The sequence below is a fragment of the Ovis canadensis genome, chromosome 21 (assembly GCF_042477335.2).
Source record: "Ovis canadensis isolate MfBH-ARS-UI-01 breed Bighorn chromosome 21, ARS-UI_OviCan_v2, whole genome shotgun sequence".
Classification (NCBI taxonomy): Eukaryota; Metazoa; Chordata; class Mammalia; order Artiodactyla; family Bovidae; genus Ovis; species Ovis canadensis.
In genome coordinates, this window is record NC_091265.1 from 56,223,080 (window position 1) to 56,238,705 (window position 15,626).

Below are 15,626 nucleotides of genomic sequence, written 5' to 3' on the forward strand. Positions count from 1 at the left end.
ACATTTTCTCACTGCGTGTAAAGGCGATTTCCAGATCATTTCTCTACAGCTAAATTTTAATAATCCCCTAGCATGCCAGTAAGTGACAAAGTATAAACTGGGTCACCCTACACAATCTCCGAGGCGCACAACCAGAGTGTAATCTCAGGATTAAAGCCTGCTACAAGCCCCTGACTGTTTCCTGCCTCCACAATAAGTACTACTGTTCTCAAGGTGCAACCAAAACCTAACACATACTAATTGCATCATTCAAAACATTTCAGGACAAATACATTAAACACTTCTGCCCATTCTACCATGAAATCCAGACATTCTGATGAACAAAAATGAACCTGCCACTGTGCCAAACCACACTGCTGCTCCCTCTCCTCCTGCTCCAGTACCTGGTAGACAAAGCAGATGGTAGGTGCTTGGCAACCATATAAGAACTTGACGTCGATAACGTGCAACTCCTCCAGGCGGATGTTAAAGGCCTTGAGCTCTTTATTGTCCCGGTCTAGTGGAATAACCTTGAACAGGCCATCATAGAGTCGCAGGCCAATCATTCGGCACTCGGGGTCAATGATGCCAATAATGCCCGTCTCTGAGGGGCGGCCAATTCGGTCCTGAGAAATAAAACTGGGGTTAGGGAAGAACCTCAACACCTAGGGTAACGGAGAACACGGGGTACCACCTTCCCAGGACGACTTTAGCAGGATTGGTAGCAAAACGAGTGCCATCTTTTTGACATGCCAAGCAGCCCAAATGTCAGTGTGGGCTTTTTTGCAATACACCGAATCTCAATGAAGTATTATTACCTACCTTATCCCTTGGATTCTGAGTAATAAAAGTGTTTTCTCCTTGTTTCTCTAACCACACAGAGAGAGCTGCCCCAGCACTTCAATTTCCTTCACCAAATCATGACAACCCTACCTGGAAAACTCTCATCAGCCTGCAGCAGCCACCTCACCTGCACATTGCCATGAGCTCGAGTTATGATGTCAATGCTCTCGCCACTCTGCTTATACTCCAAGATGCAGGCATTGTACTTAGCTGTCAGGATAAACAGTAGGTCCTTGCTCTCCCCCTGGAAACCAACATCATACTATCAAAATAGATTTCTTTTGAAAACAGGAATACCTATCTAGACTTTCACCATTCCCTAAGCATATGAAATTCTTCAAGAATTTTCTTTTCTCCCTGAAAAACCTCCACGGTGAGCATGTATGTTAATAAACAACATGAGTTACACACACCCTAAGGGTGTGTACAAAAGGTCAAAACTGAAGCTGGTCAACATTTAGTCCACTTTCAAGATTCTGTATCTCTGCTCTACAAACAATGTATTCATCTAGTTCCATGTCAGCTAATCTCAGTTATTCCATTCAAATTCTGAAAGATGACTGTAACGCCTCCTCTAATCCCTCCCAAGTACTTGGAAAAAAGAAAAAAACTGTGAACAAGGGAAACTCAAATGCATCTACCAAGTCTTTCTTACTTATTAATGCAGACCCCACAAAGTGAGTTTTTGTTCAAAGGGTTAGAATTTAAATTTTGAACCCACTGCTTTCTTATCAGATTCAATAAACACATAATGAAGCAACATGGTGGCTATTTTGAAGAAAGCAGCTGGGTTATAATAATAATTCGATGGTAACTGGCGACAGTGAATGCTCATTATGTGCTAGGTGCTATTCATCTTCACAATAACCCAGAAGACTGGATACTGTTATCCCCATCTTGCAGATGCAGAAATAAGGCTCTGACAGGTTAGGTGACACCCAAAGTTAGATTTAATAAGGAATAAAGTGAACTGCCCTAACTCCAGAGCCTACTCCCTGAATCACTATGATGGCCCACAGGATGGTGACCCACATTTCAAACTGCTTTCATATCCTCTCCTAAAGAAGTCAACTTGATAAAATAAATTTTTTCCGCAGTGAATTTCTCCTTCTATCTCTTGAAACTTATTAAATAAGAATATAAACTGAAATCTGCCATTCAAAAAGAGAAAAGTTTCTCTCCTAGGCCTTATTGCACCCATCCTAAATGAGCAATGATATAAAACAACATAAACTCAACTACAACCAATAGTTCTCCCCTTGTTGCTGGGCCCAACCAACCCAGAGCACTTACCTTGGGCCTGAAAAGCTCCATGACAGCAATCTTCCCATACATGCCCACCTCTTTGACGGGCCGAAGCCCCTCAGCAGTGACCACATAGATCTCTAATCTCGTATTTTTGGCAATCAACAGGTTCAAGTCTTCCGCTGAAGTAAAGTGTCCTGCAAGAACAGATCCTCTAATTTTTGAAGCCAAAGCACTAAGTAATCCTATCACTTCTACCTAAAACCTCCTGAATTCTCATTTACTTCACATATTTCTCTGGCTCCCTCCATTCTTTCCCTTCTCAACAAATCCTCAAAGAGTCTCACTCCATACGTTCAAGAAAGCTACTTTCTTCATCAGACTAAAAAAAACTAGCCTGGGCCTAAGAGCAGCATGTCCTTCAACTGACAATGACTGTGAAAACCCTTCAGATGGCTCTGTGCCCTCGAATTTCACTTTTCCCATTGCAGTGGCCGACTCATCCTCTAATTAACAAGAGATGCTGGGGAAAGTGTTCCTCTCTTGTCAGTTCCTTAGTTGGATTTTCGCAAAACCTTTACCAAACAGACCAGATCAAACAAAGAGAATTCTCAGAGCTTCACCTTAAAATATTGCTTTGTTTGTCCCGCCTGCCCTCCCTGCAATCTACCACAACCCCCTCCACACTCCTTCACCGTCTCCAACTCTCCAAACAGTAGTTTTCTTTTGGAATCATGACTAGAATTTATATAAAAATACAAGCTTGAGAGCTTCCTATTGCTGAAAATTTGGTTCGAGATGATTATTCCGGGGTTCTGGACATCTGTGTCCTTAACAATTCTTGCACAAACAAACAAGGCAAGCCCAGCACTGGGCTGGGCCATTCTAAACCCTCTTCCCCAGAAGCTTCTTCTTGTAAACAACAGCCTCAGGCAAAGCGGACTCCTCTCTTTCGCCTAAGTGCGGACACTCTTCACATCCCTGCACCTCCCAGGCTCTCCCACTTGAAAATTCGTGCCCCCAAATCGCCATCACCACCGCCCTTTCGCGAGGCCAATCTCGCGGCTCAAGCAACACCGCACAATCAACTCATACCCCACTCTCTGTCCCACTGGGCCCGTCCCTGTCCTCGAGGCCAAGTGACCTCCGAGAACGAAAGTGGACCCTCAAAAGCAGCTTTGACTCCCCTAAAGGCGCTTACTCCCCTAAAAGGAGTGTGTTTAGACAGCTTCTTTGAAGTCGGGGACTGCGGGAGGTCCTTCCGCAGCCAGCGCCTTTCATTCCCCGGGCCCGGTCCTGGCCGCGGGCTTGGTGGCCACCCGGGGGGCCGCGGGCTTCCCTAGGCCTCGGTTGCCCCCAGCTCCCTCCCTCGCAGGGGTCTCCTGCCCTGGCAGCCTCACCGGTCACGCAGCCGTTCACGGCGGTGGGCTTCTGTGCCGTTACCACGTAGTTGTACGACATGTCGAGGCCTGGGGCAGCCCACTGGGACTCAAGCGCAACGATAGAGAGATAGACACGAGCGAGAAGACTGGGATCCCCCACCCGCGCGGCGAACTCCACTGCCGCTGTCTCCGCCCCAGAGACACGTTGCAGGCCAGAGCGACCGGGGCGCGGGGCATCACGGGACGGCCTCACCTGGCCTCTTGGAGGACTCAAGGCGCCAGAGGCGGCCAACCAAGGAAGGCCCCGCCCCCTGAGGCCCCGCCCATTCTCTACCGCCGGAGCTTGGAGTACCCGGATGAGGGCGCCCCGTCGCGAGTCTTTCGGTCCCGGTGGCGGTTACTGGAAAGGCTGACCCGGACGAGAGCGGGTCGCAGAGGTTCGCCGACTCCTCTTTCTTCCCCGGAGCTGACCCGCAGACCTCATCCGTAGTCCGCTCCCCTCGCCCTTCCCCAGACCCGGTCCACATCCCCTTCTTAGCTCCAGAAGCCCTCGGGGCTGTTCCCTATTTTGGAACCAGAAGATACTGCAGAGGCCCAGAGAGGGGAGGAAGGTGACATCAATTTGTGCACCTCCCAGACTAGAACCGAGGTTCGTACCTCCCTAGCCTTCCCAGTATCTCTAAACCCAGCCCTGCCTGATCCTAGAATGACCAGTCACTCCATCTCACCTGGCGGGCGTCTGGGGGAGGCACTTAGACTGTCCCTTCTCTCCTTTGAACTTGTTTGTGTTTGAAACTTTGTGTTTCAAGGTCCCAGCAGACCACTTCTCCAGCAGAGTTAGTGCCCCCATGGTCTGTGCAAACTCAGACCTCAAACACGAAACCAGAATTTCCCTGGTGAGAACCTTAGTGACCCAGGAAAGCAGTCAGTTGGCCCTGCAGCTTGCAAGCCACTCCACATCAGACAGGCTCTGCAAGGAGTAGAAGGAGAACCACGTGGCTTGGAGCACCTGCCAGAAGGCTGTAGAGGAAGCTGCCCCCATTTTACAAATGAGGAAGCTAAGGCTCAGGCAAATTGGTTTACCCAGAATCCCCTAGGAAATCAGAGGCAGAGCTAGGTGCTGAGGCGGGTGGGGATTCTTTCCATTGCAGAAAGGTGCCTTGAGCTCAAGACACCTCTGAACCTGGCTGAACCAAAAGGAGCTAAAAGGTCTTTGTGATTTACATATGTGATTTCCCACACCCAGGACTTTCAGCCTTGACTTTGGAGGCACTGAATTTATCAGTGGAAAGAACACAGGATTTGTAGAGAAGCTAAACATAGGTTTGAATCCTGGCTGTTGTTGGAATGGCCTTGGGCACATCGCAGAGCTTGCTGGGTCGGTTTCCCAGGAGGAAGATAGAGCCACAGACTCAGCCATCTCCTTCCTGGTGAGGTGCCAGCACTGACAAGAGCAAGTCTGTGAAGATCTTTAGGAACATATTCACTGCCTGTGTGCCTATGTAATAGATGAAGTTACTCTGTGGGTAACTTTGCCCCTTGGTGATAAGGTGGGCACCACTCCTGAGCATAAGGCAGACGTGTGTCCAGCATGGATCTATCAGCGTTCTGGCAGCCAGGTGCAGAATGTGAACCTTGGTCAGCCCCAAACTCTTCTCCATCCCCAGCTCACATTCTAGAGTTTGGACTTAGATCAAAGTCTAGGGAAGCTCCCTAATTACCAGGGTGCTGGAAGCATGACTGTGCCAGTAGGCTGCAAGTGTCTTCAGCAGTTCATGTTGTACCCACCTCTTGCAGATTCTGCTTGCCATCTTCACTGTGCTCAGACCTGATTGCACCCACGGGATTGCCCATCTGCCAGAAGCTCAGTGAGACCGTGTGAGGCAAACTTCCTTCAGAGCCTCCCCATCATGGTGAGTCCCATGAGGGCCAGGGCAGAGGAAGGGCACTGTGGGCTTGGGGCAGTAGGTGTGTCAGCCCTGGGCATGTTGCAGTTCCTCACTCCCTGACCAAGAGATGTTGCTGCCTCCTGAGCTTAACAGAGAGAGTTATCCTCTGTCTCAAGGCCTGACTTCCCTTCATTTCCCAGCTAGGCCCAGCCCCGTCTGTGGCTGCAGCCTCTGAGTCCCTCCAAGGCCCACATGGCCCTGGTCTGGGTCATGCGTTTAGAACATTAACAGCTACCTACTCTGTAATAGACACTACCAGACACAGGAGTCCAAAGGAAGGACCTGTTGTGTCTTCCTGAGCCTTGGGCGTGTGTGGGCTTGTGGGATCTACAGTGCAGGAGGCTCAATATGCCCCTCGGCATGCCCAAACCTCATTCTAGGACTGATCTGAAGCAGAACAGCCCTGGGCAGTTGTTGTGAAATCTCTTAGTTGTGTCCAACTCTTTGTGACCCCACAAACTGCAACACACCAGGCTTCCCTGCCCTTCACTGTGTCACGGATTGTGCTCAAACTCATGCCTGGGCAGACCTGGGTTCAAGTTTCAGCCTACTACTAACCAGCTGTGTGACATTTTACCGAAACATGACCTCTCTGAGCCTTTTTCTTCATCTGCAGATTAGTCGATGGGGTGTTAAACAGACCAGGATCCAGGGGTCCCACATTTGCCTGTGGGAGGCAACTTTCCTTTCTTCTTCCATCCCCTCAGGCCACTGGGAGCCACAGATGGCACTGGCCCCTGACCTCTCCACTGGCTCTGGTTTGGGAATGGTTGCAAATCCCAGGCAGGGCGGACTGTCAGGGATGGCAAGGGGATCCATTCTCAGAGGGTGGTGGCGTTGGAGGTTGGGCTTGGAATTCAGACCCACTCTCAACTTCATTGCACATATTCTAGTCCCTGGCAGGCTCTGGGAGCCACAAGCCCATGCCTTCACTCGGGCAGAACGTCTGCCACTCTCAGCCTCCCTTCAGCCCCTGGGGAAAGCAGCATGATAAAGCCAAAATGGAACTAGCTTTGAAGCCAGGCTGACCTGGACACTTGCTGGCTTTGTGACCTTGGGCAAAGTCATATAATTCTGCCTGTTTCCTCACTGGGCTAATTTTACTCCATAGGGTTGTTGGAAGGTTGAATGAGATGTGCTTGAAAACGCTTAGAATCAGATCTAGAATGAGGTCTGGCTCACTGCCCTGGCCCACCCTCGACCCAGAAAAGGCCAGAGTTTGCCTGAAAGAACCAAGTTCCGCCGGACTTGGAGAAGGCTCAGCTGCAGGCTGCTCTCAGGCCACCAGGGGGCGCTGGCAGCCCGGCCCTCTCTGATCCTAATTGGGCACCAGTTTCACTGTTCGGGACAAAGGCATGAGCCACATGGAGCTCTTTCAGCCAGCTCCAGCTTTTCAGAGCTGGCAGTAGAAGGGACTAGCTCCCTTTTATTCAGTTTTTACTGTATAGGGGGCATACCCTGTAGTTCATTAAATCCCTGTTTTGCTGAGGAAGCAGATGGGTGTGGGACCTGTCTGGCCCCCACCCCGGAACAGGAGCCCCAACCTGGGGCTTCTCCTCCTTTGACAAAAGGCTGTTGAGCCCCAGTTATTTTTGTGTACTGAGGACTCCAGTCCCCCCATTTTCTCTGTATCAAAGCCGTTCTTCAGGATAAATTCAAGCCACAGGTTAGGCACTGAAGAAAATGTCACAAATTATGAAGTCATAGAAACATCCACCACATAAAATGATGCCTAATTCAAGGAACCACTGTTCCCTGGAGTTCCTGGGCAGGTATGGGCCAGGGGTGTTAGTCACAGCAGTGTGGCTGGGCAGGACAGGGGGTTGTCCCTGCCAGCTACACCCAGAACCTCCTCCTGCTTCTCTCCCACAGACCTCCAAGAAGCTAGTGAATTCAGTGGCAGGCTGTGCCGACGACGCTCTTGCCGGCCTGGTGGCCTGCAACCCCAGCCTACAGCTCCTGCAGGGCCACCGCGTGGCTCTCCGTTCTGATCTGGACAGTCTCAAGGGCCGCGTGGCCCTACTGTCGGGTGGGGGCTCTGGCCATGAGCCTGCCCATGCTGGTGAGCACCCTGAGCAGAGGTAGGGGGTGGGCACTGGGCAGAGTGGACGGGGGCTGCTGGGAGATCTTTGGTGCCATTAGGAGGTTCAGGATGGAGCCTGGCTGAGAGTTGGAAGCCTGGTGTTGGCTCTGGCTCCCCGCTCCCTTGAGCTGTGATCTGGAGCCGGGCCTGGCCTCGCTGTGCCTCAGTCTCTACGTCTGTAAAAGCACAAGGTTGGGCCAAATGATCTCTCAGGCCTTTCCAGCTCTGAGTGTCAGTGATTTCACAAATCCTCCCTGCCTGCCAGGCCCAGCTGACCTGCCATCTCCTCCTCCTCGAAGCCTTCCTGACTCTTCCAGCCTAGAGCAGTATCCCTCTTCTGAATTCCCAGCCTGAATTTTCACATTCAAAGTGGACTGTCCTGGATTGTTTCCTGTTTAGTGCCAGGCATGTGGACTTTCACTGAGAGCTCAGGGATGGAGGTGGGGGATGAGGAGGAATAGGGACCAGGCTTTTGTATCCTCTGTATCTTTCCTGCCTCTCTGGCGAATTCATCCATCCATTCAAACATTCCTGAGCACCTGTGCTTGGCACTGCCTGGCCACCAGGGGCGCAAAAGTGACCCAGACAAACGAGGTACCTGCCCTCATGGAGCTTCTGTTCTCCTCTGGGGAGACAGAAACCAGGTAAACACACAAAGAGATCATTTCAGAGCTTGTAAGTGAGGTAGGGAGGGCAGGAGAGCAGGATAAAGGAGCAGTGAATAGCTAGGGATGGAGTGAGTGACTGTTCAGTTGGGAGGCTGGGGAAGACCTCTCCAAGGAGATGAAAGATCTGTGGAGCGTGACCCAGGTGCTCTTCTGCAGGAGGCACACAGTAGGGCTCACCAGGGCATGAAGCCCTGAGCCCCAGGGCCTGCAGGCTCAGGTCCCCACCCAGCATCCTCTCCCCACCTCTCTCCATCACAGGTTTCATAGGGAAGGGGATGCTGACGGGGGTCATTGCAGGAGCTGTGTTCACCTCCCCGGCAGTGGGCAGCATCCTGGCGGCTATCAGGGCCGTGGCCCAGGCAGGCACAGGTAAGCCTGGCCTGTAGGAGGGGCTGCTGTGGGGAGGGCAGGCTCTGATGGGGCCCTGCTGGCTATTCCCGCAGTGGGGACCCTCCTTATCGTGAAGAACTACACCGGGGACCGGCTCAACTTTGGCCTGGCCCGGGAGCAGGCCCAGGCGGAGGGCATCCCTGTGGAGATGGTGGTCGTCGGGGACGACAGTGCCTTCACCGTCCTGAAGAAGGCAGGCCGGCGTGGGCTCTGTGGCACAGTGCTCATACACAAGGTGAGGGTCCCCTCCTGGGACCCTAGCCCTTGGTTTCCAGGCTGCACCCAGCGCCAGACCTTTCCAGTCATCTGTCCCGCCCCCCAGGAAGCCACTGCTTCCCCCGTGCTCCCTGATCCAGGAAGGCACCCCCATCCCCATAACTAGCTCAGCCCAGGTACAGGCTTTCATCCTCCCAGCCCCTTCCTTGCCCTCCCCCTACCCGACCTTCCATCATCCCATCCTGTGGCCCTACTCCCCAGGGCCTCCAAACATACCTCCTCCTCCAAGCCCTGCCCTTCCTGTCTTAGCCTTGCTTTGGTCTTGCCTGCTTGCACCCAGGTGGCTGCCGCTGCCTTCTCACCTGGCTCCCCTGCCTGCTTCCTTCCCGCCCCTGCCCCAATCTCTTCCCCGTACCACCCCAGAGGTGTCTTTTAACAGTGTGTCTCTGACCAGGCTGTTCAGCTACAGAAAGCATACCCAGGGTTCCTAGGGTCAGCACAGGCTTTCCGGTCAGGTGCCCACCACGCTCTTGCCCCTCCTACCTGGCTTTCAAGCTCCTCTCCCATTGTTCCTATGGTCTCCTCATCCTCCATGAACACCGGTGCCCTGTACTACTGGGCTGTGGCTCACCTTTGGGGCTTTGCTGATGCTGAATCTTTGGCCTTGAAAATCCTTCCACTGTCCAACCCCCCTTTAGCCTGGCTAACTCCTGCTATTCTGTAGAGACCCGCACCTGCTGTCTATCCTTCTGGAAGGCTTGCCCTCTCACCACGCCAAGCAGGCTAGGACCCCCTGCCTTCAGCGTTCCCATAACCACTACCGTGAACTCCATCATCAGATTCATCACCTCACATGAAACGTTCAGTCTGTGCTGTCTGTTTCTCCAACCCCTCCCCAGACCAAGTTCCTCCAAGGTAGGGACTATGATTTAGACACCTTTTCCCCTTTTCAGCACATACTAGATGCTTGGCAAGAAGTGGGTGGGTGGCCAAAGTGAGCCACAATACATATGTCATGGAGAAAGGACTCTGGACCAAGAGTTGGGAAACTGGCCACCAACTGGCTGTGTGACATTGGACAAGCCACCTCCCCTCTCTGGGTCCATTTCTCCATTTGTAAAGTTCCTCTGGCTCTGGGATTCTTAAGAGTCCTGGTAGTTGCCCTGAATACGGCGGGCCAGGTTGATGCGGCAAGATGAAGAGGTTCCCTGTTTCCAGCTAGAAGCTCAGCCCCAGCCTGTCTTCTGCCTGCAAGTGGTACAGTGACCCCTTCCCCACTGGGGGCCTGTCTCTGCGGGCACAGGTGGCGGGTGCTCTGGCCGAGGCAGGTGTGGGACTGGAGGAGATCACAGATCGGGTGAGCGTGGTCGCCAAGGCCATGGGTGAGTGCCAGCTCAGGGCTCGGGAAGGGCAGGGGAGGTCGAGGCCCACCTTGGACCAGGAGCAGGTTCCCCGAAGCAGCACAGGAGGCCTCCCAGGGGCTATGGGAGGGTTTCCTGGGAACGGCAGCTTTGGATGCGTGAGCAGGGCTTCTCTTCCATCACTGAGATGAAGAGACCGGCAGCCTGTATCAGTGAAGAGACTTCCGAGCTTGCTGTTGCCCAGCTGACGCCTGACGCGAGGAGCAGAGCAGTCATCCCCTTCATAGCTCATTTCTCGTAGGAACCCTGGGAGTGAGCTTGTCCTCCTGCAGCGTGCCTGGTTCCAAACCCACTTTTGAGCTCTCAGCTGATGAGGTGGAGCTGGGCCTGGGTAAGCTTGTGACCCCTTGGGCTCCCTGGGTTTTTCCAGCATTTTCTACCCTGGGAGCCATCTACTGGGTCCTGTGTGCTCACATGGAGCCGTTGCCTAGGGGCTCTGAGGTTTTTTAATTGGGCCCATGAGGCCGCTCTGGCCCAACCTGCCTGATTTCTACCAGCCATTGCCCTCCGCACCCAGGGCTTCGTGTCCCGTGCACCTCCTTGCCCGTGTTCCCACCATTCTCTGGTACCCACGACCCTGCCAAGATGCAGCCCTTCTTTCAAGGGCAGTTCTGGGGCCACCCCAGCTACAGAACTTCCCCTCTTCCTCCCCTGTGCTTCCAGAGTTACGGGCAGAGGCCTCATGTGGACTCTGACTGCCTCTAGTTAGGCTACTTCCCTAGTTGGAAGTTAAGTAAAACTCTGGCTCTCTGCACCACCAAGCCGTAGCTCGCAGAGAGCAGAGACTGTGTACGTTTCACTATTTTATGTCCCCCAACCCCACACTCCCCAGATACACATGCCTAGCCTAGTGTGGACCACTTAGAAAATGCTGGAGCAGAATAAGCTGCGCGAATCCCCAGGCTCCAAGCGGGTCAGCAGTGCTTGTGTCTGTCCACAGGGATCCATGGGGAGGCTGGCGTGCGCCGGATAAAGGTAGGTGGCCTCCCCAGCACAGGCTAGCCCGAGACCAGGGCCCCCGACACAGCTCACTCCCGGCTCCCCGTGACAGATGGCGCCTGCCGACGAGATCGTGGAGCTCATGCTGGACCACATGACGAGCTCCTCCAACGCGTCCCACGTGCCTGTGCAGCCCGGTGAGGGACTGTCACACTGTCTGCCTACCTTGCCTCCCCCCTGGAAATGGGGCCCAGAGTCACCTGGGTGTCGTGTCCACCCACAGGCTCCTCAGTAGTGCTGATGGTCAACAACCTGGGTGGCCTGTCATTTCTGGAACTGGGCATCATAGCTGACGCCACCGTCCGCTCTCTGGGTGAGCCCCACACTGGAATCGGACCTCCTGACCCCCGAGCTTCCTCCTGCCCGCCCTTTGAAGCTGGATGTAAGAAAGGCACCTGAGATGGAGCCTTGCAGTGATGGTCCAGAGCACAGGCTGTGCAATCAGAAGAGCCCGACTTAGATGGCCGTCTGCCACCTACTTGCCAGGAGTCTTGAGCCTGTTGCCTGGTCTGTAAAAAGAGGGTGGTAATAGTAGCTGCCTTAAAGGGTTGTCATGAGGATTGTTGTTGTTTAGTCGCTCAGTTTGTCCGACATTTTTGCAACCTCATGGCCTCCTCTGTCCATGGGGTTTCCCAGGCAAGAATACTGGAGTGGGTAGCCATATGAGATTTAACACACTTAGCAAGGACATGGAACCTGGTAAGAAGAACCCAGTAACTGAGACCTGTCGTTACTCATCTGCCCGCATAGAAGGGACGCCTCCAGGGTATATGATCATTCAGGGTATCTTTAAAGGAAGCCTTGAGGAAATCTGACCGGCTCCCTGCTGACCTCAGGGCCCCAGCTCCCAAAGTCCTTGTTTTTCTCTTACTCTGTTTCTTTCTCTGATGCTCTGGGGGAAACTGCCCAGAAGCACTTCCCTTCCTCACACTCTCATGCTCTGGTACTGCAGAGGGCCGTGGGGTGAAGATTGCCCGTGCCCTAGTGGGCACCTTCATGTCAGCTCTGGAGATGCCTGGCATTTCTGTCACCCTCCTGCTGGTGGATGAGCCCCTCCTGAAACTGATAGGTGAGACCTGAAAGCTGGGGTCAGTCAAACCAGGGCTCCCTGGAGCTGGAAGGAGCCAACTCCATCAGGGCTGACCATGACAGTTAGGACCCTGTGGAGAGGCCCTTTCTGGCTTCCCCAGCCTTCCCCAACTCTCACTTGACTCTGGAGGAGTTGGAATTAGGCTCCTCCCCCAGGGGCCCTCATTTCCCATGTACACAGTCAGCACTCATTACCACTTACTGCGGTGGAGGGAACCAGGCCACCAGGTGGGGAGTCCAGGCCCTACTTGATCCCCGGCCAGCCGACCCGTCTCTAAGAAGAGTCATCCTGCTGTCCCCAGATGCTGAAACCACTGCCTCGGCCTGGCCCAACGTGGCCAAGGTCTGGGTGACTGGGCGGAAGCAGAGCCGGGCCGCCCCCACGGAGCCCCTGGCAGCCCCTGACTCCACTGCTGCAGCAGGTAGGGGCCATGTTCTTGGGGAGGTGGCCCAGGCATTCGGCCTGAGGCCTAACGGCTGCAGTGTGTGCAGTGGGGCGTGCAGGAGCCCTGGCGCCTGCACCTGCACTCTGGTCACATTCAGCTGTGAGAAGAGCCTCTCTCCTGCTGTCCTCCCTTTGCAGGTGCAGCCTCGAAGCAGACGGTACTTGTGCTGGAGCGGGTGTGCACTACCCTCCTGGGCCTGGAGGAGCATCTGAACGCCCTGGACCGCGCTGCCGGTGATGGGGACTGTGGCTCCACCCACAGCCGTGCAGCCAGAGGTTGGTGCCAGGACCCCCCTGGGGCAGGAGACGGGTGGTACGGCACACTCATGTGGAGATGGCAGCATTTCATGAGTCAGAATGATTTCAAAAGCATTTGGAGTACTCACATGGGGCTGGCAACTATTATTTTGCCAAAAGAGGTCGTCACAAACTTAGCGTGCTTTTCACCTGTTTTCATAAAGAGATACTTCTAGCACTGCAAATGTAGGAAAGTTGTCACAGAATAAAATCTTCACAGTAAATAATAACTTTGAAAGTCACTCAGTCATGTCTGACTCTTTGCGACCCTATGGACTATATAGTCCATGGAATTCTCCAGTCCAGAATACTGCAGTGGGTAGGCTTTCCCTTTCCCAGAGATTGAACTGAGGTCTCCAACACTGCAGGTGGATTCTTTACTAGCTGAGCCAACCACAAGGGAAGCCCAAATAATAACTTTAGATTATCCTAAAGGGAAACTCATGCCCTTACTCTTTCTCAGCTTACCCAGACGAGGCAAAAGTTCTGAATTATCCAGCGATTATCTTGTTCAATCAAGAAAAATATACTTAGTGCTCACCATGGGTCAGGTGCTGCCCTCAACTCTATGGATACAATAGCTGGAAAAACATTAAAATCACTGCCCTTGTGGCTTATGTTCTGGTAGGAAAGAAAGACCATTAACAAGGTAAATCAGTAAAAGACAAAAAAAGAGGAAAGCGAGGAAGCATCATCGCCTGCTCAGTGACCACCAAGGTCGCCATCGGTGACCTGTCCCCGCCCCTCTCCAGATGCAGCAGGACAGAGAGGGGCCCGGGGAGTCTCTTCATGTTGCTTCCCTCAGCCTCTCCTAGCGCCCATTCCTCCTGCCTGGCAGTGAGCCCTGGGTACTTGGTTGAGGTCCAGGCAGACAGGAGGGAAGGTCTCTGAATTCCTTGCCATCTCTATCTGCCTACAGCTATTCAGGGGTGGCTAAAGGAGGGCCCACCCCCAGCCAGCCCTGCCCAGCTACTGTCCAAATTGTCCTTCCTGCTACTGGAGAAGATGGGAGGCTCCTCAGGGGCGGTGAGTGCCAACAGCCCCCAGGGGCGGAAGGCTGACACAGAGGGGTTCTGTGTTGGCCAAGGCACCAGGCCAACACCGTGCTCAGCATCCTGGTCCTCCCCAGCTCTACGGCCTGTTCCTGACTGCAGCGGCCCAGCCACTCAAGGCCAAGACTGACCTCCCAGCCTGGTCTGCTGCCATGGATGCTGGCCTGGCGGCCATGCAGAAGTGAGCCAGGGCCCAGCGCCCCAGACCGGGAGTGGGCTGGGGGTGGTGGTTGATGTCACCCACCCCCAGAGTGGCGATAGCCTGTGGTGAGCCTCACTAGTTCTCTTCCCTGCCAGGTACGGAAAGGCTGCCCCAGGTGATAGGACTATGGTGTGTATCTGGCCCAGGCCTTCCCCCTTTTGAGCGTAGAAGCCCTGAATGCCAGTCATAGTGTCAGGGCCTAGCCTCAGCCCCTCTCTTCCCTCCCCCTGTCCAGCTGGATTCTCTGTGGGCAGCAGGACAGGAGCTCCAAGCCTGGAGGAGCCCAGGGGCCAATCTGCTCCAGATTCTGACCAAGGCTGTCAAGGTGAGTGAGACTGGGCCCAACCACCCAGGGAGACAGACTCAGAACCACCAGGCTCCCATCTCCGTGCAACCTTGAACAAGTTCATATCCTTTCTGTACTTCGCTTTCCTCCTCTGAAAATGGAGAATACCTATCTCAGAGGGTGGCTGGGGACTAGAGAGATACATAGGGTCCCAGCAATATGTCTGGTACATAGCAGGCCCTCAGCAAATGGTGTCCCCTTGTCCCTGCTAGTGGTGGGTGGGCAGTGACCTCTCCACCCTGGTGACTGTGCAGAGGGTCCTAGCAAAGCTGGGACCCCAGGGTCCATGGCAGGAAGGAAGCCTGATGGCTCCTCTTTGAACCTGCTCCCACACCCCCACCCCTCAGAGTGCAGAAGCCGCAGCCAAGGCCACCAAGAACATGGAAGCTGGAGCTGGAAGAGCCAGTTACATCAGCTCCGCGCGCCTGGATCAGCCAGACCCCGGGGCGGTGGCAGCCGCGGCCATTCTGCGTGCCATCTTGGAGGTCTTGCAGAGTCAGGGTGTGTGAAGGCCTCCATGGACCTCAGGGCCTCTCTCACTGCTTTCCCCAGCAGCCACTGTCACTTCTGCCTTCTGCCGTCCTCCCCTCCCTCTGGCTCTCAAGACCTGTCTTCTGCATTCAACAGGATCTCCTCAGCCAGCCTACAGATCTTCCACTGCAGCACCTGCAGGCCCAGAGTGGGTGTCAATGCATTCTCCCTCTTCAGTCCTAGGGTCACCGGGCTCTGCCTCCAGTCAGTTCTGAGCTTTAATAAGGCTTTTCCCTGGGTGGCAACACAGCCTTTAACTGGTGATGCTAATTTGGTTTTGAGACTCCCCGTGAAAGGTCTTCTGCACACGAACTGAGCCAGTGTGGAAAAGCCAGCCAATAAACCACACTGAAGCAGAAAAGCTGTGCTTCCTCTGAAGGACCTTCATCCAAGCGTGTGAACAAGTGGGCCCACTGATGCCCTGAGGCTCAGAGCTCAGCCCCCATCTCCTCCCACCTGAGGCCCGAAGGCAGGTTCTGTGCAGGTGGG

The 15,626-nt window shown here is 54.0% G+C and overlaps 2 protein-coding genes across 3 annotated transcripts in view; one reads left to right on the forward strand and one right to left on the reverse strand.

Annotated features, from left to right (window-relative positions):
• Positions 1–3,762, reverse strand: part of DDB1 (damage specific DNA binding protein 1) — a 26,727-nt gene extending 22,965 nt beyond the window's left edge. The window contains exons 1-4 of the mRNA XM_069565196.1: positions 3,468–3,762; positions 2,116–2,264; positions 950–1,066; positions 384–605 (exon numbers count right to left, since the gene is read on the reverse strand). Coding sequence (XP_069421297.1) covers positions 384–605; positions 950–1,066; positions 2,116–2,264; positions 3,468–3,528 — 549 coding nt within the window. The 5' untranslated portion in view covers positions 3,529–3,762. The remainder of the gene's footprint in view (positions 1–383; positions 606–949; positions 1,067–2,115; positions 2,265–3,467) is intronic.
• Positions 3,763–3,773: 11 nt separating this feature from the next.
• Positions 3,774–15,498, forward strand: TKFC (triokinase and FMN cyclase). 2 transcript variants are annotated; one of them, XM_069565203.1, is made up of 19 exons: positions 3,774–3,886; positions 5,247–5,362; positions 7,271–7,460; positions 8,408–8,518; positions 8,593–8,774; positions 10,059–10,137; positions 10,418–10,507; positions 11,117–11,151; positions 11,228–11,312; positions 11,399–11,488; positions 12,128–12,244; positions 12,567–12,686; positions 12,848–12,985; positions 13,926–14,032; positions 14,136–14,239; positions 14,356–14,389; positions 14,496–14,585; positions 14,954–15,107; positions 15,234–15,498. In XM_069565203.1, exons 2-19 carry the CDS (start codon positions 5,360–5,362, stop codon positions 15,350–15,352), a joined length of 1,848 nt encoding a protein of 615 aa, XP_069421304.1. In that variant the 5' UTR covers positions 3,774–3,886; positions 5,247–5,359; the 3' UTR covers positions 15,353–15,498. The 2 variants fall into 2 exon arrangements, with proteins under 2 accessions (XP_069421304.1, XP_069421305.1); XM_069565204.1 differs by having other exon boundaries at positions 3,780–4,098.
• Positions 15,499–15,626: the final 128 nt, after the last annotated feature.

Bases quoted from the DNA above. Each gene is read 5' to 3' on its own strand.
- TKFC (XM_069565203.1), top strand. The intron at 11,313-11,398 runs GTGAGGGACTGT...GTCCACCCACAG, and splicing joins CCACGTGCCTGTGCAGCCCG to GCTCCTCAGTAGTGCTGATG. The intron at 14,390-14,495 runs GTGTGTATCTGG...CCCCCTGTCCAG, and splicing joins CCCCAGGTGATAGGACTATG to CTGGATTCTCTGTGGGCAGC.